This window comes from Lucilia cuprina, chromosome 2 (assembly GCF_022045245.1).
Source record: "Lucilia cuprina isolate Lc7/37 chromosome 2, ASM2204524v1, whole genome shotgun sequence".
Classification (NCBI taxonomy): domain Eukaryota; kingdom Metazoa; phylum Arthropoda; class Insecta; order Diptera; family Calliphoridae; genus Lucilia; species Lucilia cuprina.
In genome coordinates, this window is record NC_060950.1 from 5,464,721 (window position 1) to 5,491,813 (window position 27,093).

The 27,093-nt window shown below is 28.9% G+C and overlaps 1 protein-coding gene and 1 long non-coding RNA gene across 4 annotated transcripts in view; one reads left to right on the plus strand and one right to left on the minus strand.

The window, feature by feature from the left end:
* Positions 1-960: 960 nt before the first annotated feature.
* LOC124421442 lies at positions 961-25,814 on the plus strand. Its single transcript, XR_006941662.1, has 3 exons — positions 961-1,008; positions 24,108-24,726; positions 24,788-25,814. It is a non-coding gene; the product is annotated as an uncharacterized LOC124421442 (long non-coding RNA).
* Positions 1,315-27,093, minus strand: part of LOC111679536 (AP2-associated protein kinase 1) — a 28,620-nt gene continuing 2,841 nt past the window's right edge. Inside the window, exons 2-9 of one of the 3 annotated variants that reach the window (XM_023441109.2) lie at positions 19,343-19,464; positions 19,052-19,185; positions 18,437-18,989; positions 17,607-18,373; positions 14,884-15,251; positions 14,558-14,818; positions 5,970-7,753; positions 1,315-1,538 (exon numbers count right to left, since the gene is read on the minus strand). In XM_023441109.2, the coding sequence (XP_023296877.2) occupies positions 1,530-1,538; positions 5,970-7,753; positions 14,558-14,818; positions 14,884-15,251; positions 17,607-18,373; positions 18,437-18,989; positions 19,052-19,185; positions 19,343-19,464 (3,998 nt within the window). In that variant the 3' untranslated portion in view covers positions 1,315-1,529. Of the gene's footprint in view, positions 1,539-2,650; positions 7,754-13,435; positions 14,103-14,557; positions 14,819-14,883; positions 15,252-17,606; positions 18,374-18,436; positions 18,990-19,051; positions 19,186-19,342; positions 19,465-27,093 lie in introns of those variants that run through there. The other 2 variants (XM_023441108.2, XM_023441110.2) reach the window with 2 other exon arrangements.

Below are 27,093 nucleotides of genomic sequence, written 5' to 3' on the forward strand. Positions count from 1 at the left end.
AAACAAATAAAATGCTATTTAAAATATAATTCAAATATTTAACATACTTACTGGTGTATGGTATCATAAGGTCGTACATGCCCGACTAAACATTAATTGTTTTTATATGAAGTTTGACAAACGTGCTGTTCTTTGACTTTTTCTCATAAAAAGTCGTTTTATCGACTGTTTAAAATCCATTAAGAGAACCCTAATATGAACAGTATTGAAAATATCTTTTGGATCGTTTTCAAAATTATTTATCAAAAGTTTATTATTAAGCAAGTTTTGTATAAAGAAAAGTTGATTTCCAAAACAATTTCATGTTATTGGTATTTCCAACTAAATATTAAAACTAAAATTTAAAATGTTGTACATACCTATGGAATGTTTGAAGTTTTTTTTTTTTTAATTAAAACTGCGATACAAATAAAACAATATTAACATTTTGTTTTTATTTCTGGTGTGTAACATTGTTAAACAATTTTACTTTATTTTTGTTTTTTAATAATTTTTAAATATTTGTATTGTATGTATATATTATATATATTGTATGTTGATAAAATTATTTATTAATAAATTGTTATGTAATTAAAAAAAAATTATATAAATATAAAAAATAACAAAATTTAAAACCAATTGTTAAATGGAGAGTAAAAAATTAAAACAATAATAAATTAAAAAAATAAACTTTGGTTAGATAATGTTTTCTTTTTTTATATAGCGACTGTATAATATTAACAATTAAGTTTAGTGTTTAAAAGTTTATTTTAAATAAAAAAAAAACTGAATTAAATATAAAATAAATTTAATAATACAATTATGTAGCCGTAGTGTTAAATGTAAAGAAATAATAATTATAAATGGAATATTTTTGTATTTGTATTTGTTTAATATAAAATAAAAGCAGCACTTTAAAAGCAATGATAATAATAATATTAATATTTATAAATAAATTCAGATTGATATACAAACGCATAACGAGAGTATAATTAATTCATAATAAAATATATTAAATTAAATATATATGTATGTATTTAAATAATTTTTTTTTATGTTTTAATTATATGTATGTTGGCTTGAAAGATAATTTTATATTTTTTACGAGTAATAATCATAATGATAATTATAAATTCAACAATAAAATATATAAAGAGTGTGAAGTGGATTTAAGATAATATATATGCTAAATATAATTATAAAAACGCAAGTATATAATAATTTAAATTTATGTAGTATATGTTAACGAATAGATTTGACAATTTTTTAATTTATATATATATTTTTTAGTTTGTTTTGAAAACATTTATCAAACTTTTAGTTTCTAGCTTTTTGTTAATTTTTTTTATATAATTTAATTAAATCATAAAAACTTGTTTCGACAATATTTTCTTAAAAAGTTTTTATTGTTTTTTTTTGTTTGTTTGTTTGCAATAGTTCTGCTATAAAAGTCTATATAAAACTGTGTGTTTGTTTGTTATGTTTTTTGTTTGTTTGTTTTGTGTTTGTTTTTTAGCATAGTGTATTTTAAGGCTTCCTTTTTTTTCTTTTTATCCATACTGTAATGATATTTGAAAATAATTAAAATAAAAAAAAGAAAATTATATAAAAATAACAAAATATAATTTTACCTTTTAAAATTAATTTTAAATTAAATATTCGTGTTGTATACATTATAATTAATTTGTTTTCTTTTTTTTTTGTTTTTGCTTTAATATAATTTTGTATAAATATATATTTTAATATTTTTTTTGTGGTAATTATTTTAAATTTCTTTTTTTTTTGGTTTTTTTATTTGTCTCTTCTAAAAGCTTTTTGAGTATATTATTTAAGGTTAGGATTTGTGATTTTTGTTTGTTTCAAGTTTCTGCTGTTTTTATTATTATTCTAAAGGCATTTTTACTCGTACTTTTTTATTTAGAATTAAAGAAAGCCTCCGCCTCCGCCGCCGCCACAACAACACATTTCTTGGGAGGATTAATAGTGTTTATGATCATCATCAGTCTTGCAAAAGAGATTTTTAAACTTTTTGTTTTAGATTTTAAAAAAATCAGTTTTTAAATTTCTTTTTAGCAATTCACATAGTTTTTTTTTGAGATTTTTAAAATTTATTTTTATGCCGTAAATATTTTTAAATTGTTTTAATAGTTATCATTTTGGAATGTATAGTTTAATTGTTATTAACTGAAATTCTGCACATTCGATATTATGTTATTTAAACATATAGAAAAGTAATTAATTATAATCAATTAGATTTAAATGCACATATAAAGGGCCCTATACTGCATTTCAATTTGAATCGAAATTTTCTCTTTGCTATTCTGTATTTCGATTCTACTTTCCGCCACATAAACAACATCTTAGACCTGGTCCACACAAGGAAACTTTTGTTGAAGTTTCCTTAATGTTCACACATAGAAACTTTTGTTTCAGAAACTACGTAGTAATTGCATTGATTTGTTGTTGTACGAATGAGAAGATTAAGACCTGGTTTACACTAGGAAACTTTTGTTGAGAAACTTTTTCTTAATTCTCTTTTGAAGTTTCCTTAATGTCCACACATAGAAACTTTTGTTTCAGAAACTACGTAGTAATTGCATTGATTTGTTGTTGTACGAATGAGAAGAATAAGACCTGGTCCACACTAGGAAACTTTTGTTGAGAAACTATTTCTTAATTCTCTTTTGAAGTTTCCTTAATGTCCACACATAGAAACTTTTGTTTCAGAAACTACGTGTAAATTGTATTGATTTGTTGTTGTTCGAATGAGAAGGATAAGAAAACAAGTTTCCGAGAACGGGAAACTCCGTTTTGCCTCTCTCAAGCAAAATTAAAAGTTTTCCAAAAAAAGTTTCCTAGTGCGGACCGGCTGTAACAAAACATGTTTCCGAGTACGAGAAACTCCGTTTCGCGAGAGAGATGAATGATATTCTTTCCCTTTTTCTCTTACGCAAAAACAAAAGTTTTCCAAAAAAAGTTTCCTAGTGTAGATCGCCACTTACAAAAACGTAATTACGATCGAAATGCAGAATACACACAATCGTAAAGCATTGAAACGAAATAGAATTGCTTTTTCTTTTTGTTACGATTCAGTTTTTTGTTTAAAGAAATATCTTTTTTCGATCATTGGGTAAGATCTGGTTCACACTGGGAAACTTTTGAATTTTGTGTGTGAGAGAAAGAAATGTCAACCATCTTTTTCTTTCACACACGAAATCAAAAGTTTCCAAGTGTGAACCAGGTCTAACTGAATACGTAAACGTAATCGAAATGCAGAATAGGGGTGAATAGATTTTTCAAATGTTGTGGGTGCAAATCGACTTTCAGCAGTAACCAGTAGTGTCCTGATAACGAAACTCTATTTCTAAGTTAATTTTGGTGCAAACATCTTCCGCGCGCAAATCGATTTTCTAAAACTATTTACAAACAAATTTTCATGAATTTTAATAGTAAAGAGTAAACCGCTGTCCCTACTATCCTTGACTTTTCTCCTTATAATTGTAGTGGTCAAACAATGACACTTGTTTATATCGAAAATATCCAGTTTTGTATTAAAAAAAAATTATTAATTTATAGTAAATATCGAAAACTTTTAGATATATTTTTTAACGATCGGGAGTAAGTGTATTTTGCTCTATGTGGAATGGATATGGCCGCTTTGTAATTTCAAAATATTTTATAAAAATTATAAACTTAACCCTTTCACGCACACATATCCATAAAAAAACCGCTGGATATGGATATGACTTCACCACACACTGTATTTTGATGTATATTGATCATTTTTGATGAAAAAGGGAAGAGTTTCTTTTGAAGGATATCGCAGGATATTATCCTTTTTAGCATGAAGTACCATTAAATTCTAAGAAATAACTTATTTTACTTTGGAAATAATCATTTTCTGTAGCTGTGTACTCAAAATCGAGAAAAATTAAAAAAAATCTTGGGACACCGGTGACCCATATACGTAAAAGAGTTAATGAACATTTTTCTAAAGAATTGAGCAGCGCTGAATACGAATCTTTAGATATCTCGAAGAAAGAAGGATAGAAATAAAGGATCTTACGCGCGGGTTTAGCTTCTTAATATCTCGACGTCTATCTCAATGTGATGGATAAATTCTGAGGCTTGATTCGTATTCAGCGCTGATCAATCCTTTAGTATATGTAATACTTAAGTATAAATTGATCTCTGGGTTTAGTTTTTTTTTAATCTTGTTGGCATCTGTAATCTTTATATAAAAAATCATAATTTCACAAAAAATTTGACTTTTAGTAAAATCCCTAAAATTTCTTAGAAACTAAGTTTCGGTCAACAAAATTTTAAATTTAATATTAAAAAATATGTTTAAGTAGCAGAGTATCGAATGAACTTTTTCAAATTAATTTAAAAATTTGATTCGACAAAATATTTGCCTTTACATTATCAGGAAGTGAGTTCATATCAGAATTTAGAATTAGTTTCGACTAATAATGCTTTTAGCACCTTTATATGTATATAATTGACTGATTTTAGTTAGGATAATTTTCAACAAATTATTTCTTTTTATTATGGGACGTCGTCGTCGTCGTCGAAGACGATGATGATTTTAATACTTTCTGAAGGATTTGTTTGAATTCCTGTTTCAATGACTGTTTTGTCACTGGTTTAATTCTCTTCTAGGAGAATAGATTATTGCGTCTTTTCAAAGAGCCAAATTTCTTTTCGGCTTCTAAAAGAGCCTTCTCATTGCGAACAACTTCAAAGGGTAAGGCTTGAGGAGCCTGAGACATACGTCCACCTCCATCCATTTCCTGATCCGAAGGAAAATCTTCAAAGGACATATTACTAAAGCCTGTTTTAACGGAATTTTTTATAGAATTCGATTGAAAGGAAGAATTGCCAAATGATTTACCCGAAAAGGATTTCGAATGTTTTTGTGTTTGTGTCGTATTAGAATTGTTTGTTGCAGTGTTCGATGACGATAACATGTTTTCGTAATCTTCTTCGTCATCAAATTCATCAGTGTGAGATTTGTATTTAGAACGTTGGTGTTTCTGTTTGGGTGGACACATACTTAGCGAAGATGATGATGAACCCAAAGCTGATGTTGTAAGGCCGGTATTGGTAGAAGACAATTGCTGGTGATGATTATCACTGGAGACTTTCTTATAGGAATTTCCTTTAACTTTTTGTGACAATTTCGCTGGCAGAGTCCTAACGCCTAGATGGCTCTTTTTTTCTTTGTGTTTTGTGGCTGGGGCTGCTACTGCCGGTGTGTTTGCTATTGAAAGACTGGTGGAGGAGACTGATGTCTTTGCTGAATCCATGTCGGCATTATGTTTAGCATGCAAAACAACTGGCTCCTCTTCATCGTCTGGCGTAAAGTCCGAGCAACGTTCTTGAGAGATTTGAACAAAGGCATTATCAGCTATAGGAAACATTGACTGTTCACTACCAGGGGAAGCACACAAATGGGGAGGTAGTGCCTGACCAGTAACATTAGCTGCGGGTAAGTTGGTAGTTGTTTTTCCGGGGGCATTCAAAGAAATTTGCATAACCTGGGAATTGCTCGGAGTGTTTAAGTCAACAATTTGTTTAGTCCTTGCAGAAGCATTGGGTGGAGGAATAATCACATTTACATTTTGTGTTTTAGGTATTTTAGTAGCTGAACCGCTCAAGGCACAGGATGTTGGTAATGACGGCACATTAACATAAGTAGCCAAAGGAGTAACATTAACATTCACATTTGTTTTTTGGTGTGAAGCAAACTTATTTATAGGAATCTGTTGTTGTGGTGGTGTGGAAAATGTCGGTTCGGGTGTTTTATTAATTATAATAGAGTGATTAACAGTAACAAGTTGGGGCCTAGATTCATGTAGTATTGTTGGTGTTGTATAGGTCGTTGAAGTGGAAGCGGTAGTTTTAACTTGTACAATATTATGGTTTTTATAGCCTTTCTGACAACTGACAATATCTGGTTTAATATTATTAATACATTTACTAATTACCTGAGGAAACGGCTCAGAATCAAATAAATCACGCTGTTCTGTTGCTGCTGTTGTAGTTGCGGACACTGCCGTTGCATTTTTGGGAGCAGAGTTCTCTGATACATTTGAGGAGATAACTGTTACCATGCCATAATTAGACGAACTTTGTATGTGTTGGCTGTTTGTTACTTTATCATTAGTTTGTAATTGCTGCTGGTGGTGTAGCTGTTGTTTTTGCTGTTGCGGCTTAGGTTTTATAGGATTAACAAATGGATTAAATACGGGTTCATTGAACTCATCCAATACTGTATGAAGTGGTGGTAAATTTTCTATAGTCTGTGAAGACGTTAGTGTAGCTGCTCCGACTGCTGGGACTGTGGGTGTGGTCATATGGAAGTCTGAGAATGTTGTTTTTATATTTTTAACTGGTGTAGATGTCCATATTTCAGCAGTTGGATTTATGGTAGGTTTAACTCTATCTGCCTCTAAAGATTTCTTACGAGATGAAGTTTTAAGTGGCAGTCCCTCAGGCATTTTAAATGGAGCCATAGCAAACACATCCAATTCTTCCTCGGGTTCAGTTTTAATGGGTTTCTTAGTATTATCGTCTGCATCCAGAGGATTGTGTGGTATGGGCTCATCAGAACTAGAAGTTTTATTATTAGAATCAGTAGAATCCCCCGAATTGTAAGCCAATTCATCATCAAGTAATAAAGGTTTATCACCCAATTTATTTATGAATTCACTAGAAGTGGGACTTAGCTCATTTTCTTCACATGCTAGTTTACCAGCAACGTTTGAAGCTGTAACAGCATTTCCCTCATTATAGGCCGCCTGTAAAGCAGCAATGCGATCTTTTTTGCGCATACGCACTTTAACGACCACACGACTAATGTCATCTTCGTGTGTTGTCACCGATTCACACTCTGCATGATAAGCCGAAGAGTTGCAAGTTTTTACACTCTCACTTATGCCGTCCATATCGGGACGTTTTAATTTTGCATTGCTTCTTAATACACTGTTCATTTGATTCTCATCAAAGTAATCATCATCTTCAGCTCGTAGATCAGAGGCCGAACCTATGGAATCAGCATCTTCATTGTCTTTATTAGCTTCATCGGCGGCAGCAACAGCCGCTGCTATTTCAGCAGCCTGTTGTTGTTGCCTCTCGTGTTTTTCTAATGCAGCATTTACTTGCTGCGCCACTTGGTGGGCCGCCGAAGAGGGTCTTTTGGTAGTGGTTTTTTCTCTTAGTTTCTTAACAATCGGTACTTTGATTTGTGTCTTGTCCACTTTGTGATAGGCTGCCTGTTGTATTTTGTGTATAGTATCTGGTATATTATTGGTAACAATCTGTTTAAAGATGGCCTTTTTGGAGGTAGTTATACCCGCACTGTAATCCTCTTGAAAAAATTCTGAATCTGAATCATCTGATGTCGGCTGATCATTACTACGTAATTTTTCATATTTATTACGATCTTCCAGTGGAAGTTTAACAAATCCTCCCGAAGCTAATGCCACCGAGGCACCACTTAAACTAACTAAAGCATCATCTTGATCTTGTAGTAAACCACTGCCGCCATCGCCAACACAACCACCTTCGGAATCGGTTTTTAGATTATTTATAAGCGAAGTCTTTTCTTCGCTTGATACTTCTAGTGTGGGTGACAAAAGCCATTTTGAGGAAGTTGATGAGGTAGTACCACCACCACCACAATAGGCAGCACCTATCAAACTATTGGGATTTATTGTAGCTGTTGTAGTTGTTGTAATGCTGCTGTTGTTGTTACCCATAAAGTATTTAGCTGTTAAAGAGAATTAAGTTCTTTTATGTGATAAAAAAGAAATGAACTGAAAATTGTGTAAGTATGTATGTATGTACGGCGAGGGAGAGACAGGGAGGATTTGAGAGAAACGGTAAGTGTCTGTGTGTGAATAGTTCGATGGGTAGGTGGGTGCGTGAGTGAGTGTGTAAGTGATTTAGTGTAAGTGGTTAAGGGCGCTTAAATAGTTAAGGAAATTTGATTAAGTTGTATGTATTTTTAAGTCTGTCATTTCATTTTATACAATCATCACATTTTCAAAAGATTTCATTTTTTAAGACAGGCTTGTATATCCTCTCAATACAATCACTTGAATTGTTTTCACGACAATTGCATATTTGCTACTCTGCCAAAACTCTTGCAACTTAGGCTTAGTTGTATCAACATATATTGTTCTCCAAAGACGGGTGCCCGATAATAATTAAACTGTTATAACATAAATAACTAATACACATCACTTTTTTTGCTTTGATATTTTTGTTACGATTCGTTTGGTTTTGTTTAGATAGATAGATATTTAATTTCATGTTCATAGCAATTTGAAGAGTTTTTTTGTCCATCTGTCCATCTATCTATCTATCTTCTATCTATCTATCTATCTATCTATCTATCTATCTATCTATCTATCTATCTATCTATCTATCTATCTATCTATCTATCTATCTATCTATCTATCTATCTATCTATCTATCTATCTATCTATCTATCTATCTATCTATCTATCTATCTATCTATCTATCTATCTATCTATCTATCTATAGCAATAGTTTTAAACTTCTTAAATTTCATTAAACTTGAGAACTTTGTAGATTCTACTCCCTTTGTAAGTTGTTACGGTATTTTTAACATTTTACTTTTTTCTTAAATTAAAAAAAGATAACATTTTCCTGTTAATAATACTCAACGAAGTCAATGGTTGGGTGTGGTAGTAGGTACATATGTATAAATGAAGAAGGCAATAGACATTTTTGTTACATAACTTTGTTATTTAACAAACTGTTAATGAATTTGTGAATTTATAATGAATTGTGCATTCTTCCTTTTTTTATAGAATGAAATAAACTACAAGGCAAATAATTTGAGTGCTAAAAATAATAATTAAAATATAAATAAATTACAAAAATAAAATGTAAATAAAAACTTGGGTATTATGGAAAGTAGAAAAAAACAATGTATCATGGACTGGTAAAAGAAGCACTGAGACACAAAGGTTTAAAGGATAAAAAATAAAGGGATTTCTTGTTTAAATTGAAAATGTAGTTGAATGTTAAATGACAAACAACAGTAAAACTTAAAATTAATAAAATTAACAAATAAATAATATTGTACAACATTTAAGGCCAATGAATATTTAAAATAAAATGAATTTTAAAATAAATTATATAAAAAACGAACAACAACAACATAAATTTAATATAAATAATAATTTTAATTAAGTACAATATTTGTTTAACAAAAAAAAAAAAAAAAATAATAATAAAGAAAATAGAATATAATAAGGATAAATTAAATAAATAATTTTTTTGGTTTGTAAAAGAGGCTTCATTGAAAAAGTAAAATTAATTTGATTATTTTTGTTTTTTTTAAGTTTTTCATAAATATAATTTTAATTTATTTAGTGAAATATAATATTTTCATAATAATGCATACATTTTATTATAACTTAAGCTAATTATTTGTTTATTTACTCATTTATTTATATATTCTTTTGTAGTAAACTAATTAATTGAGGAAATATGTATGTATATGTGTATATTCAACAAATAATCAAAAACTATATAATTTATTATTTATATTTTGTTTCATTCATGTTTTTTTTTCTATTTGCTTAAATCAAACTTATTGTGGCCATTTAGTTTATTTATAATTGATATTTTTTATTTATATTGTAATAATTTGGTTATATTTTATAATAATAATATAAATATACACAATGTTGATTTTAATTGAAAATATATATTTATTAATTTGTTTTTTGTTTTTTCAGAATATAGTTATTATAGCAAAAATATTTAATCTTTTGAATAACTAATTTCAATTCATTAATTCCCTTTAATGCTTCAATTCTTACTAAACAGTGTTTGATTGCTTTATTTTTTATTATTTTTAGTAGATTTTTGTTTATTTCTTTATTATTTATTACTTTTCTAATTTTAGATTTTTTTTAATTAATGTTTCAAAAAATTCACATAAAAGCAATTGTATTTAAATGTTAAGGAACTTGTTTTTTTTATTTTGTTATTTAATTTTATTATTAAATTGCTTTTAAAAAATAAAATTATTTTGTGAGCAAATATTTTTCTTTCGAAATATTTTGCTAATATTTTTAGGGTAAATATATTTAACAAATAAAGTTAAGGTATAAATAATAAAAAAAATACTCTGTCTAAGAGTTATTATTGCAAAGAAAATGCAATTTTTTGTTTTATAAATTTTGATTTAATATTTTGATAATTGAAAAAGAAACGTATACACTGCATTGATAATTATTTATACCCTACACCAGTTTAGTGAGTTGTTTCTGTTGGTTAACAAACTGTATGTAGGATAACATAGTGAAATTTGACATTCCATTGTGGCAAGAACAAAAAAACCTATTGAAAATAATCTACAATTTAAACTAATTCACATACAAAGTTTTTACCAATGAGTCATAAATCAGCGGCGGATCTAGCTCGAGTGTTTGGGGAGAAACTTTTGTATTTTTTTTCGCTTATTTTCTTTTTTCTTATTTATATAGTTTTCTTTCGCTCCGTGGAACCTCGCCTGTCATAGCTGAACATGAAACAAATTTAATTTTTGTGCGAATCGGTCCATATTAAAACTATAAGCTATAAGAGTAATAGCAATAACAATCAAATGATTGGGTGTATATTGAGTTTTTCATTCCGTTTGTAACACATATAAATAGACATACAAAAGTATATACATATACATATATATTGTGGGTCACTGTTAAATTGTACTACCTTTTATCAGGAGTTAGCAGTTTACATTTTTCACAAAAATTAGTTTTGAAATCGATTCATATTATGATTTACTTCATAATATGACTTTTATTGATAAACCAAAATTTCTTAGGTATACATAGATCCACAATTAACCCATATAATCCTTTTTTGGAGTCGCGCCCATCTTGTAAATCATGCAAAAGGAAATACAAATCTGGGGAATTATTTTTTCATGATTAATGTAATTATTAATACAAAATTTGAAAACTTTAGCTTTTTTTAATTTTCAGTTATAAGGGTTAAAGGGTTTACAGAATAGAACGGTGCCACGCCCCCTTTTTGCTAGAACACCTTATATGACTTGAATATTTACGAATATTAAAATTAGTAGAACAATATTTGTGATTTTTAAACTATTTTAGTTTTCCCTGCTATACAAGTTTACTTTTCAAGTGATGTGTCATGCCCACTTGTTCAAAAATGGGTGAATCAGAAATTTTAAAGATTTTTTAACATATACATATAAGATCATCTACCAAGCACAGAATAAAGAATAAATATGGCGCCCACACGCTTAATATATTTACCGACAGCCAGAAGGCAATTAGGGCAATATCAGGAGATACAACTCAATCTAAGACCGTATTGGATTGTATAAAAACTTTAACTGAATACACTCGCAGAGGTAAGCTTCACATCATATGGGTACCAGCGCACTCGGGAGTAGTCGGTAACGAAAGAGCGAATGTAATAACTTTAAAGGGAAGGGATCTCGAGGCAGTTAACCTGACAAACGCAAACCATTCGAAGCAACAAAAGCTGAACTAAAAATATGGGTGAGAGAATCCCATAAGACCTCTAGGAATAATGAAACAGTGGGTAGAACCACGAAAATCCTATGGTTTGAAAATCCTGATGAGAGCAAGACGAAAAATATCCTCAAAATGAACAAGTCTGAAGTTATTATAATAGTACGTATTCTGAGTGGACACGTGGACGAAAAATATCCTCAAAATGTGCAAGTCTGAAGTTATTATAATAGTACGTATTCTGAGTGGACACGTAGGATTACGAGCACATTTAAGCTAAATTGGACGTGCGGATTCAGACGTATGTAGAGCATGTGGAGAGGACAGTGAAACTCTGGAGCACTTTATTTGCCAATGCCAGGCATTCGTCGAAGTTAGAGTCCAGTATCTTGGATGTGATGTTATTCCGGAATTAACATTCTTTACTAAAACTGAAAAATAATTTATTCAGTTTCCTTTTGTGGTCTAGGTGTATTTCTTCGGATTTGATGTAGTATACATCCTCCTATCAACCTAACCTATAAGATTTTTCATATTCCAGTTCCTTTTTTAAAAAAAAATTTAAATTTGAGATAATAAAGTATTCGTAAAAAGTTTCAATACTTTTTTTTAATTTCTGGGATTTTTTTTATTTCTCATGTGAGGAGCCATGCCCACTATAGCTAAATTGTATTTAATGCGTGCACAAAACTATTCTTAAATTAAATATGTAGTTCTAGCAATTTCAGTTTTATTTACATCAAAATTTTACTTTGTATAGCAACTGCCACGCCTTGTTTTTCTTTTGGAAGGCTATTAGTATATATTTAACATTGGAATTATAATAATCATTTGTATTATAATTACAAAGCTTTATCTCTAAAGTTCACGCCTCCAACTGCTAATACGCCCATTTTGGCTTAACTATTGTGCAAATTTTAAGGATTAAGGAACAAATTTAAAGATTAATTATAGGTGCCACGCCCACTTAACAGTTTTAAATGAAAAAAGTCCAATCATACAAAAAGATACTAGCAAAAAGGATCAGAGTAGGAGTACATCAAGATTTTACTTTTTATAGCAGTTGCCACGCCTTGTTTTTCTTTTGAAAGGCTTTTAGTATATATTTAACATTGGAATTATAATAATCATTTTTATTATAAATATTCATACATGTACAAAGCTCTATCTACAAGGTTCCACGCCTCCAACTGCTAATACGTCCATGTTGGCTCAACTATTGTGCAAATTTTTAAAATTCCAACAGCTATAGATTAATTATAGGTGCCACGCCCATTCGGCAGTTTAAAAAGAAAAATAATCCAATCACACAAAAAGATACTAGCAAACATGATTAGGCCAGGAGTTTTATCTTCTATTGTAACAATATTTTCTTATATAGAAGTTAGGTTCAGCTTTATTTTACAAGATTTGGTTAAGAAACATTTCTTAATTGAAGTCAGATTTGATGATTGCTTTTCTTCTCATAATGTATTAGATAAATTTCTATAAAGTAACTCAGTTAAACGTATCAGTTGATTTCAGAAAGTTCTTATTTTTTCAGGAAAATGTTAAAAACTTTTCGATTTGAAAAAAGTCTTTAAATTGTGAATAAAACATAAAAGTAACTGTGCTGTGAAAAGCCTATGAAAAATATTAAAACTATTGGAAATTTCTGCTCTTTTAGCTACGTCTTTGACTAGGACTAGCAGGACAATAGAATATTTGTTAATTGTTAAACAATAATTTGAAAAAAATGAGGGTTAAACCTAAAAGTTATAAAAGAAATTGTTAAAAAAATGTTCTTAATGCAATTTTTTACAAAAGAATACAAATTTACAGTTGTTTTTTTTTTTGTTCTGTTCAACAAAAACTAAATAATTTGCTATTTTAATTATAAAAAAAGGAACTTAAACTTAAGTATTTAAATAAAATTGTGCTAAATTTTAATTACAAATAATTATTAAATGATTTCGATTTATACAATGTGATATGCCAAATAATATCCTTGTTTTAATATTAATAATAATAAATTTAGTTTACAAGATTTTATTAACAAAAAGACAAATTTAAAAGAAAGAAACGCACAAATGTTTTATATATATAATATTGTTTCATTTGTTAGCTAAAAAACCACAACCAAATTTTGTTTTATAATAAAATATATAATATGTATATATAATTTACAATCTTATCATCAGCACAGTTTTTTTTTTTTAAATAAATTATTAACAATTATAATTATAAAATATTAAAAAGACCAATGTAAAACCACCACTATTTTAAAAGTGTTAGATTGTGTTTTTTTTTGTTTGTTGGTAAGGTGTGGGATGATAAACGAGACGCAAGTGTGGTAATAATTTATTATGTATTTGTATCTTAGTTTTAAAGTTAGTTTGAAATTAAAGTTAAGTTTTGTTTGGTTGTTTTTCTTGTTTGTTTTTTTTTTGTTATTCTTTTTCTGGTTAGAACCACAATAAGTTAAGGTTTTTATTTAATGTTTATTTAATAATAGTTTGGTTATTTATACTATTTTATTTTTGTATAAAGAGAGGATGTGTGTTTAAGATGTATTATCTAATTGATTTTCATCTTTTGAACGAAAAAAATCATGAAGAAGATTAAGAAGAAAAAAAGAATAAAAACGTTTTTCCTTTAATATTTTTTTTGGTTTTGGTTATATAAAACAATATTAAAAAAAAAAAATAGCAAGAAAAATTTAACTGGGAACTGGGTTTGGTTATAAAAATTTGTAACGTTAACATAAAGTAGAAAAGTTTTAAAAAAAGTATAAAACCAAAATAAGGATTAAATTAAGCAGTTTTAGCCATTACACTAATGGACAACACAAAACCTTAAATAAAAACATAACACTTAAGCTTAAACTAAAGCTCTTTAAAGTGTTATGTATTTCTTAAAGCTTGGCTTTGGTTTTTTGTAAGGAGGGGGGAAGTTTTGGTAGGTTTAGAGGCAAATTTTTGTAGTATATTTAGTAAAATATTAAAAGAATAAAACAAAAGTAACAATAATAAAATTTTATGCTTTACCTCCAGTTTTGCGTAAAGATGCAGCTTTTTCCCTTAAGCCGGGGGGCAAACTAAATGGTGCGGAACCGAAGGGATCCTCAGGTATTGTTGGAGCTATTGCGGCGGCATTAACAGCTGCTGCTGCTACTGAGTTAGGTGGCGGTAGTGATGTTGAAGCCGTTTGTGAAGTATTGGAATTGACTGAACCCGGTGTAGCAGCCATATAATTTGTTTCAGTTGGCGTTAGTGTCGAAGTAGTTGATGCTGATTTTGCAGTTATGCCTACAAACAAAAAGGAAAGAAATTAATTTAAATAAATACTATGTTTAAGAACTTTTCATTCTTACTTCCTTGACTGCCTCTTTGACGTATTTTATCAAATTCTGCCTCAAATATATGATCCTCAGTCATTTGACCGAAAGGCTGCTCTTCAAATGGATTCCAAGTATCAACACGTGCTGCTATAGTATCACCTACACCAATACCCATACCGGCACGACTCATTTGTGATGTTTGTGTTGTTGTCAGTTCAGCATTAGACACCGAAGATTGTGTGGCAGGTGGTGCAAATAAACCGGGATTAGAGCCACCATAATTATTGCTTGTTAGACCAGTATCACCACCACCCCCACTGCCAGTAGATGAATTACCACTGCGGCTTTTAACAGATTGATCATAAGGTGCTAGAAATTGTGAGGTCTCATTGGCAAAGGTTCTGTGTGTTGGATTTTTTTGTTTGTTTTGTTTGGAAACAGTTTGGGTTGTTTATTTTGGGGGGTAGTTTAGGCCAGAGATAGAATTTTTGGTGGTGGTGCATTAAATGTGCCATGAAATGAAAGTAAAGTACAATATGATAAGAAAACAAATATTGAATAAAACGAGATTTATTTTTGTTTATATAGTTGCCATAATATCAATTATACGATATTCTTTGTGGGGCCTAAATGCAAAAGAAATAAATATGTATATATTTGTTAAGAAAATAACTGGAGAATAATAAAAAAACTTTATAAAAAGATGAAAGAAATTTCAGAGATTCATAAATATTTCAAAAAATAATTCTCAAAATTTTCATTTTTTTTTTTTTTTTGGTTTTAATTTCACTAAATTTCTTTTGAGTGAAAATCGATTTTTTTGGTGAAATTTGAAATTTTTACAGAAATATTAATTTTTTACAGAAATATTTTTTTAATGTAATATCGACTTTTTTGAAATTTCATTTTATAATGAAAATTCGATTTCGTGGTGTAAAATCCATTTTTTGTGGTGAAAATTAAATTTTGTTATAGAAAATTTAATTTTTTTTGTAAAAATTCGTTTTTGTAATGTACATTTAATTTTGTGATAAATATTAGATTTAGTGGTGAAATTCGAATATAATATTGAATATTTTATTTTGTGGTGAAAAAAATTTTTTTGTTAAAAATTTAAGTTTTTAATTGATGTAATAGTTTTTTGTAAAAAAAAAATTATTTTATGGTAAAAACTTTGTTCTGTGATGAAATTCGTTGTTTTAAAAGAAAAATCAATTTTTGGTGAAATATTTTGTTTTTAATAAAAAATAGTGTTTTTGATGAAATATCTTTTTTTATATAAATTCTTCTATAAAACATTGATAGTCATTGATAAAAAATCAAATTTAATAGTAAGAATTTGATTTTATAATGAAAATTTCATTTGAGAATAAAAATTCGATTATATAATGAAAATTCAATTTCGTGGTGAAAATATCATTTTTTGTGGTGAAAATAAAATTTTGTTATAAAGAATTTAATTTTCTTGTGAAAATTCGTTTTTAAAATGTACATTTCATTTTGTGATAAAAATTTGATTTTGTGGTGAATTTTAAATATAATAGTGAAATTTCTATTTTGTGGGAAAATCCGAGTGTGGTGAATAAATAATTTTAGATTAAAAATTTAAATTTTAAACTCATAATAAAATTCGATATTTTTACAGAAATGTCCATTTTTCGTGAAATATTTTTTTATGAAATATTGAGTTTTTGATGAAATGTCTATTTTATATCATTTTTTTATGAAACATCGATATGTTTTGCGATAAAAAAAAATCAAATTTAATAGTGAAAATTTCATTTTATAATAAAAATTCAATTTTGTAATGAAAATTCAATTTTATAATAAAATTTCAATTTGTTAATAAAAATTTGCTTTCATGGTGTAAATTCCATTTTTTGTGGTAAAAGTTAAATTTTGTTAAGAAAATTTAATTTTCTTGTAAAAATTAGGTTTTGTAATGTACATTTCATTTTGTGATAAAAATATGATTTAGTGGTAAAATTCGAATATAATGGTGAAAATACTATTTTGAGGTGAAAATCCGACTATGGTGAAAAATAATTTTAGGTTAAAAATTTAAATTGATGAAATCATTTTTTGTAAAGAAGTTCTGAGTTCTTGATTCTGTGGTGAAATTTGAATTTTGGTGAATTTTAATAAATTTTATAATAAAAGTTCAAAAATCTTGGAATTTAATTTTATCAGAAAAATATGAAGATTTTATAATGAAAATATGATTTTGTGGTAAAAATTCAATTTGTGGTGAAAATTTGATTTTTCACAAAATATTCTAATTTAAATGGAGAAAATTAATACTATTACATGATGAAACTTCGATTTTGTGATGAAAATGCGATTTTTGTGTAAAAATCCTATTGAAATAGTCCAGATATTGAAAAATATTGACAATACTATTTTGTAAGTTTTATGTTTGATTTTATACTGAAAATTCGTGTTTAAATGGTGAAATTTGAATTTTATATTAAAATATCAAATTTTGATGATTTTTGGAAAATTTTAGGAACTGTTATAGATTATTGCCTAAAAGCTTTAAAATTTTTCATTATTATCGAAATGATGCATTAAAATTTAAAAAAGTCTAGTAATATAATATTTTTAAATTGTTAAAACTTATTAATGGCTAAAGATTATACAATTGTGGTTATAGTTTTTCCTAGTTATTGTAAAAATTTATATAAATGACATAACATTTATTAAAGAAAAGAAAAAACACAAGAACACAGACGCATTAGTCATTAATAAATACTCACTTGTTGAAAGCAGATGTGTCACTAACATTACGACGATGGCCGGAAGCATTGCTAGTGTGTGTGGATTTTGGTGGCGAAAGCAACTGAGCAATTGCATTGTCTCCACCACTACCATTACTACCAACGCCGACCGCAGCAATAGTTGTAGTAGCGGTTACAGTTGTTGCGGTCGTAGAATCTAAAGAAGTTATGTCAGTTGTAGTGCTTTTAAGCACTTCTTCAGTTGTGCCAGCCGTTTCGACAGTTTGCAATTGGGGTGTGGGAGAAGTTTCACTAAAAGGATCTGGATAAACAGATGACTCAAATAGACTATTTAAGATTTCCGGAGCAGCAGTGTTCTTTGTTTGTTTCAATGCAGCAACAGCAGCAGTAGTGCTGGGAACCTCTGTGCTTGCTTCGGTTTGAGTTTGTGGCTGAACTGTATTTGTTGAGGTTTGAGCGGGTGCTGGTGGTGGTGGTATTGTGGGCGTTATAGCGGGAAAAATAGCTTGGAATTGTTCGACTACGGGTTGTTGTGGCTGTGGCGATGTAATATTGTTACGGGGTGAAGGACTAGGAGGTAAACCTAAACCCAAGGATTTTTGAGGAATTGCGGCTGATGAACCCTTTGGTCTTTGACGCGGGGCTACACTAGTACCAGACTCAACAATGCCTACTGTCTGAGGTTTGGCGGCTTTGGCAGCAGCTGCTGCTGCCGATAATATACGCTTGGCTTCTGACTCAAATGGAGGTACAGCTAATTGATCAAAATTCACTGGAGGCGATTTCTATGGAGCAATTCAACTTTATTATCTTTAAAACTGTTATTTATATTTAAACTCAATACTTACATGCAAATTTTGTACAGGATTTTCTTTGCCAGCTAAACGAAATGCCACTTCACACACTTGCCATATATTTGGACGCTTATCTGCATCGGGTTCTAGCATGAATTTAATAAGTTGATGCATTCCTTTGGAATATTTAGAATTGTCAGGTATGGAAAAGGTACCATTTTGTATTGCCAGAGTACTTTCGCCGAAGGGTAAATTGAAAAAACACAATTTGTAAAGTAAACAACCTAAAGCCCAAATATCCGCTTTTGTGGTAATACTTTTACCCCCATAAAGATCCACCATTTCGGGTGCTCTATAGGAGAGTGTGGTATATTTTTGGATTTCTTCCTCGACCACTGTAACGCCATGCTGTTGAGGATTCAGTATTTTAGCTGTAGCCGAACCAAAATCACATAATACAAAATTGCCAGCATCGTTTTGTAAAATGTTTTCCACTTTTAAATCACGATGTATAATGGGTGTTTGACAGTAGTGCAGCCGAGAAACTGCTTCAGCAATATCACAGAATATTGTCATGACTTCTTGTTCAGTAAAACCAACTTGTAGACTAAAACAAAATGATTCAAAATATTAAGAATTTATACACAAGGATAAGAAGGCACCACCTACCGTGCATTCATCATGGCCAGCATATGATGTTTACAGTATGGCATTAGTAGTAAAACCTCACAAACACCATTACCAGTTGGTGTTATACTTGAATCGACATAACCAATAATATTTTTATGACCACTTAAATTACTCTGTTTTAGAAGAAAAATTGATTTTTTTATATAAATTCCTTGCTTTTAAAACTACTTCGTTGTTGCATGTTCAATTGCATGGAATAAATTTACTTAAATTTTTTTTTAATTCCGACATTAAATTTAAGTTATAGGTTTGTTTGTGTGTTGCACTTACCGCTATTTGTATTTCTCTTTTAGCCACATTCAGATCATGTTCATTGTTAACATACATACGCTTGAGAGCGTATTTGGCATTGCCTGTATTGGCTTTTGCCAGAAAAACCATTGCAAATCCACCTACAATTAGAACAAATGAAAAAAAAACAACGATTAAAGATACAATGAAAAGGAAAATAGTTAATGATTTTATTAATAATAAGAAATATCATCGAAAAAGAGTTATAAAATTTGAAATATATAAGAGAAGTAAAATTATTTTTTTCGATTTTAAAAATTCATTTTTCTTAATGGGGAAAATCGATTTGTTGAAAATGTATGACCAGGATGCACTAAGTAAGGTGAAATATTGAAGGCAGCTGATTTTTATTTGTTTATTGTAAAAGTGCTTCGGTTTTGTTAAAAATAGTTATTTATTTTTTATTCTGACCCAGCAAAAAATAATTGATGTCATACTTTACAAACGACATCTTAATCACATCTAAAAATGCGATTATATATTTTTCGCTTTTATGAACCAAATATTTCCTTATAAATAAAAATCCAGTTAAAAGTGAGGAACGAGATGTAGAAAAGTCACTACAAATAACATATTCGAAACACATCAAACTATGGAGAAAAAACAATGAAATTAACATAAGCATGTCATTGAACTAAGGAGTGAGATCGAAAAATTCTTAACACACGTTTTTCATTACATTTTTCAACCAAAGTATTATTTGATTTTTTTTTGATCAAGTTACCTTTGAAAAACATGTCAGTTATTATGTGTAATGTCAATTATATTAATTTTTTTGTTAATCTGATTAAAATGAGTGATCAGAAAAAAGTGCGTACTGAAATTATTAAATATTTTCAACTAAACCCAACTTGGTCTTACAAAAAGTTGGCCAAGCATACAAAGGTCTGCCGTCAAACTGTTTCCAATGTTATTAAACAGTACCGGGAGAACTTGTCAGTTGATAGAAAACCTGGTTCAGGTAGAAGGAATGGTCCACATGATGTTTCTAAAGCCAAAAAAATAGAACGCATTTTCAAAAGAGCTCCCAACACATCCGGTAGGAAAGCAGCTCGGTTAGCTCAGTGCTCGTACTATTTGGTACGAAAAGTTAAAGCTAATGCAGGTTTAAAAACATACAAGGCTCAAAAAGTTCCTGACAGGAACGCTGCTAAAAATTTAGAGGCCAAAAACAGAGCACGGAAATTGAAGTCAAGTTTTATAAAAAAATATTCTTGCTGCATAATGGATGACGAAACGTATGTTCTGGCAGATTTTTCGCAACTTCCAGGTCAAAAGTTTTATGTTGCTGATGCTCGAGGGAATGTTGAAGAAAAGTTTAGGACCCAAAAGCAGACAAAATTTCCCAGAAAGTTCTTGGTATGGCAAGCAATATGCAGTTGCGGCAAAAGAAGCCAATCATTTGTTACAACGGGCTCTATAAATACCGAAATTTACATCAAGGAATGTTTACAAAAAAGGCTGCTTCCATTCATAAGACTTCATAATGTGTCCACTTACTTTTGGCCTGACTTGGCATCCTGTCACTATGGTAAACAAGCCCTTGAGTGGTACAAGAACAATAATGTGGTATTTGTACCAAGAGAGGCAAATCCTCCAAACTGCCCGGAGCTAAGGCCAGTGAAGAGATATTGGGCTCTTGTTAAAAGAGAATTGAAGAGTACAAAAAAGGTGTCCAAAAGTGTGGTAGATTTTAAACGTAGATGGACTACTTGTTCGAGCAAAGTGACAGAAAGCACTATAAAAACGTTAATGGAAGGGTTTCCGAAAAGGGTTCAAAATTTCATCACTAGTGATTAAAACTATAAAAATATTTTTTTTTTGTAAATTTTAATAATAATTTGAATCAAATAAAAAAAAATATAAAGCTGTAAGTTTAGTGGTTTCTTTTTTATAAACATATATGTATGTTAAGAATTTTTCGATCTCACTCCTTAAATCGGTTTATTTTTGACAACCAAATATCGGATTTGTATTGCATCTATGATTAGATGTAGTTTATAGTTGTCAAAAATGAACAATATCATACTTCATGTATGTTATATTGTGTTTGTTGCCCAAACGCTCTCACCTTACTTATTACATCATGATGTATGACAAAAATTTAATTTTCTGTATTTTTGTTGCTGTAGTTGACAGCCCTTGCCCGAATATTTCGGGTCATTCCGGTACGTAGAACCGGCTGTCGGTGAATGTCTATTTTCTGTTAAACGTAATAGTTGTTTTAGAGAAAATTTGAGTTTTGTGTTTAGAATTCAATTTTGTTACGAAATTTTAATTTGTAGTGTCCGACCGAACGTTCGGGTACGAGTTCGGAGTTCGGTAAAAAGTGAGGTTCGGCCAATGTTCGTTGTTCGACGAAATTTTGGCCGAACACCGAACTTTTTATAAAATGTTTATTTATCATTTTTTTACATCATCAAAAAATTTTAAAAATGCTGAAAATTTGTTTACAGAAGTTATTATATATCCTGGCTGTACAATAAATTTTTGATATACATAGGTACTGAACGCCTTTTAACCTGTTCCTTTTTTCCTGTTAACCAGAAAGTCATTAAAAAAGTGAAACCTTTAATATGAATTATCTAGTTTCGACTATAAATCTTTGATCTCATTTGTTACATTGAAAAATTCTAGGTCCTTATTCTCAAAAGATCTAGACACGTCTGTCAGTCAGAGAGACTGTCAGTCTCTTAAAATGAAGCAACAATTTTATATTTCATAAGATATATGAATTTCACAAATATGGTTTGTTATTAGAACCATTCAGAATTAGTTGATAATTAACACAATTGCTAATTAAAGACCCTCTTCAAGAAATCTTCTGGATGTTCATATTTTGGTTTTAAATGTTATAAATTTATTACTTTTTAATCATAAATGCGTTTTTCATTTAAGAAAAAAGTTCGTGTTCGCCCGGGTTTGGTACCGAACGAAATTTTGAGTTCGGTCGGATTCTATTTTTTGTGTTTAAAATTTGATTTTGTATTAAAAAATTTGATTTGATTTAGTGATAAAATTTGACTTTTGCAGTTCTAACTGAGAAAAGGTAAAAATCGATTAACTGAAAATCCATCTTATTACCAATCACTTATCAAAGGTTTATAGAGCTAATTTTGTGTGAATGCTTTTGATTTTTTTTTTACTTTTATCTGTGTATATTGCGATTCTAACATGGATTGATACCATACAAAGAAAAAAATATTGAATTAATATTTCTAAGTAACAGACTTCAGACTTATATTACAATTAAGATGTTTAAGCGAATATGTAAAAATAAATCATGAATATAGTTATTTATAAGCGATCTTTACATGAGTCATTTTAGTAAAATAAAAAAGGTCGTAAAATTTCAAATTATAATAATAATATATAAACTAAAACAAAAATACTTGTTGCCAAAGTATACTTACTAAACATTTATAATTAATTTTTAACTAAAGAATTTGTTTTTATCATGTTTTCGTGAAAATATGTTTGTATATAACTGTTGAAATTAAATAAATTTATAATACATACTTTCACAGAGATTTCAAGATTTTTTTGTTTAATCTCATCATTTGTTTTTTGTTTAAATTTGCAAAGAAACAAAAAGAGAAACACAATAAAAGATACATATTTAAAAAAAAATAAGATAAATTGAAGTAAATAAAATAAAAGCTATACATTTGTACCTATACAGAGATAGAGTAAAAAGAAAATAAAATAAAAAATGAACTAGATGCCAGCCAGCAGCAGCTAATGATGTGACTTTATTTTACTTTTGTTGTTATAAAAAACAATTAAATTTACACGCAAACATTATTTATTATTAAATAAAAATTTTATGTTACAATCAAAAAAAAAACATTCAAACACACTCTAAACGACAGATAGGCAGCAGAACCTACACACAATTATTTCAAAAACCATTACAATTAATTTTATTTCATATTGGAACTCGATTTGACAAAAGTATTAAGTTCATATAAAGTTGTTTTAGAAAAGAGAAAATTGGTTTAAAACTTAATATATAAATAATTTCACAATTTTTACAAATTGTATGAACACATTTATTTAAAATACTAAACTAATTGTTTTCATTTGTTAAGGTTAATAACTGTTTATGAATCATATTGATAATATACATTTAAATTATAGAGAATGAAACAAAAATGAGGGAAATGTTTTAGAATATATATTTTAAAATGTGGAAGAGAATTTATATGAACGTAAGAGTAGGAGTAAGTGAAGAGGAATCTGTTCAGTTGAGGTTTCAAAATTGATACTTTACGCTCATATTCAGGATAATAAGGGTTAAAGGCGAATAAGTTGACTTACTTAGTAACAAACAAATTAACTAACTAACCTATTAACTTACTAACTTACCTAACTAACTAATTATCTAACTATCTATCTATCTATCTATCTATCTACCTATCTATCTATCTATCTATCTATCTATCTATCTATCTATCTATCTATCTATCTATCTATCTATCTATCTATCTATATATATCTATCTATCTATCTATCTATCTATCTATCTATCTATCTATCTATCTATCTATCTATCTATCTATCTATCTATCTATCTATCTATCTATCTATCTATCTATCTATCTATCTATCTATCTAACTAAATAAATAAATAACTATCTAACTAACTAACTAACTAACTAACTAACTAACTAACTAACCAACCAACTAACTTACAATTTAATTATGATCTAATAATGAACTAACTATATCCAAATCTTTTCAGTTATCTAGATCTAAACTTCATAACTTACTAAGATATATAGTGGCAACAGGTTGGATCTAACACTGTTTTATTCTGCAAAACGGTCCCATTCATCACGGTTTAAATCTTTCAACCATTGCATTAATTTGATAGACAGTCAACGTCGTTTCGAAACAGTGGTCCTAAGTAAGGCCAAATCGGGTAGACCACTCAAGAATATTGTACGAAGTAGGTCTAATAAGAATTGAGGGAAGTGCGAAAAGTATTACCGACTACTTCGTTACTTCGGAGTAACACCTTCAACAATGATTCCTAGTAGGAACGAGTGGAATGAGTCCGAAGTTATGCTTGAGGGGTATGCAGTTTTAAATGATGGATCTAAGATGGAATGTGCTACAGAGGCCGGATTTTATGTGGATGATAACATAAGAGTGTCCTACAGACTTCCGGCATTCCCACTACAATCGATTCATCGCAACGGAACAACTCGGAGTTCAACGAACAACGACCAAGGATTGTCAACCCAACCACACCGTGTCGCTGCTACAACAACAGACTTCCACACAAATGTAGTCCATCTGGCGCAGATCTTGCCATACATCATAAACATTAAAGATATTATTAATACATACATTACCAGGTAATAAAAGGTAGAAAAAATGTGCTTACATGTTACATTCTTGTTACATGTTACATTCTAGCTTGATAACTAACTTGGTAACTGCAGAGGGAACCTGGCATCAGATTATAGACAGTGAGGCTGTGTTGGTTACAGGGACAGTGTGATATCGTTAGATAGGCTTCTGAACTTAATCTTATTAGTAGGGATAGTTCTCTAAAACTCCCTATCGTTATTACTACAGACTTATCTTTGAAAAACACTATTTGAAAATACTATTAGGAATGGATAGGAAGAGTATAAGGACTTTAGTAGGGGTTAAAAATGGTTACTGGGCAACTGTTGCTTTTGTAGGTTGTGTGCGAAGAAAGAGGAACTGGAAACAATAGGCATATCTTAGCCATTTTCCCAGATTACAGAGTCTAAGACTAAAATAGCTATTTAGAAGATTCCACGATAAACGTGAGATGTAGCAGTATGTGACTTTGGTTTATTTCAGTTCATTTCAAAGGGTATACAACCCTTTGAAGTAAACTGAACACGGTTATGGTTGCGATTTTTTTTATTTTTCCAATAGGTGATATCTTCAACAAAAACCTGAGAGATTTTAAGTTTCTTTAAACGTGCGATACTATTGTATAAATTTAGGAACATATTTATTATAAGCAACGTCGTTTCAAAGCGCTCAACCTAATAGGTTTCAAATAATGCAAACCTGATGCAACTATTTCCTTCTACAACTTAATCCTTTTCTTGTCTAATATATATCGCTTAAAATTTACATTAATTGTAACTGTAAGAGACACAGCTATGGCATTGTTTGACTATAAATATTCATGCATACAAATAAATCTAATAAATAAATACAAAATAAAACCAAAATCAACAATCAACAATGTCTCTCAACAACTTGTTTTCATTTTGTATTTATTATTATTTTTTTGTAGTTAGTTTTTGGTTGGGGGCATAAAGGGAAGAATAATCGTTCGAATATTGCGACGACAACGACAGCAACGAATGCGTGACCTTCATTTCATTTCAATTCAAGTTGTTGCTGTTAATAGCGCAAACGGCAACGTTACCGACAATTTCTTCCAAAAGTTCCAGTACATGCAACTAGCAAAATTTTGAATTTTTAAAATTAAATAAAAAGTATATAAAAAAAAGGATGTTCTTTTTCTTATAACTCTTAATTTAGAATTGTTGTAGTAAATTTTAAGAATTAAATAATTTTAAAAATAAATTTGGGTATCTTTTAACAATTTTATTTATATAGTAAAAAGTAGGGTGTTTAAACAGCGACTTGCTTGATTGTTAAAACAAATTAGACGCAATGTTTGATTTGTTACAATTTGTGATATTTAATTTGCATATAAGTTTTTTCTTTACAATTGTTTGTAAATAACTTTCAGTTGGTTTTGAATGTATTGTTTATTAAAAAAAAAGCAAAACATTTTGTAGTATTTACTAGGTGGAATTTTTTCTATGAATTGTTCTCAACAACTTTGTTTATGAAATTAGTAACGGTGTAAATCGTTTTGTTTTACAAAATTAGGAAAAGAGTTTTTAATTTGTCAATAAATGAAAATTATTCTTTTTCAATAAAAAAATAACATTTGTATGAAAATTAACAATTGTTTATGTTTAAAATATAAAATTTGTATTTTGTATATCTTTGAGGACATTGTTTTTAATTTAATTTAAATTTAAAAAAACCGAATTTTTTAATAACCAATTTTTAAAGTATTTAAGTTTGATAAAGCATATTAAAAAACTTTGTGGTTTTGAAACAATGTAAATAAAATTTAACCTTTTAAATACATGAATCTTATCAGTTTCGCTAAAAAATAACCCAGTAAAATTGTACGTTTACATTTTAAACTAAATATCATTTGCTTTGAAGACGTAACGTTAAAATTTTTCTTTTTTTAAATAATAAATGGGATAACAGAAAGTTTCTAAATTATAATAATTTAAACAGGAGATCGATTTTTTTCTCTTTTAATATTTAAAATGTAGAAAATAGAAAACACTTGATAAAATTTTTGCTTAAAAATACCAACAGTTTGCTGGAAATAAACAAAAGTGATTTTCTATATCGACTGACATTTAACGTTGTTAGTTGTTTTTTTTCTTGTCCTTTAAGTTTTTCCCTTTGTATACTTAAAAGTTTACAAGGACATTTTTATTGAAATAAAATGATACATACGTTTAGACTAACATTTGTGAAGAGTATGCTGATGTTATTGAAAAGAAAGAAATTACAGGAAATTAATTCAACCTAATTGATATTGAAATTTTATTTATCATTATAGGAATGAAGGTACAAATAAAGAATGCATTTAAAATTTTATTAAAATATTAAAATAAAATTCAAAATTTAAAATT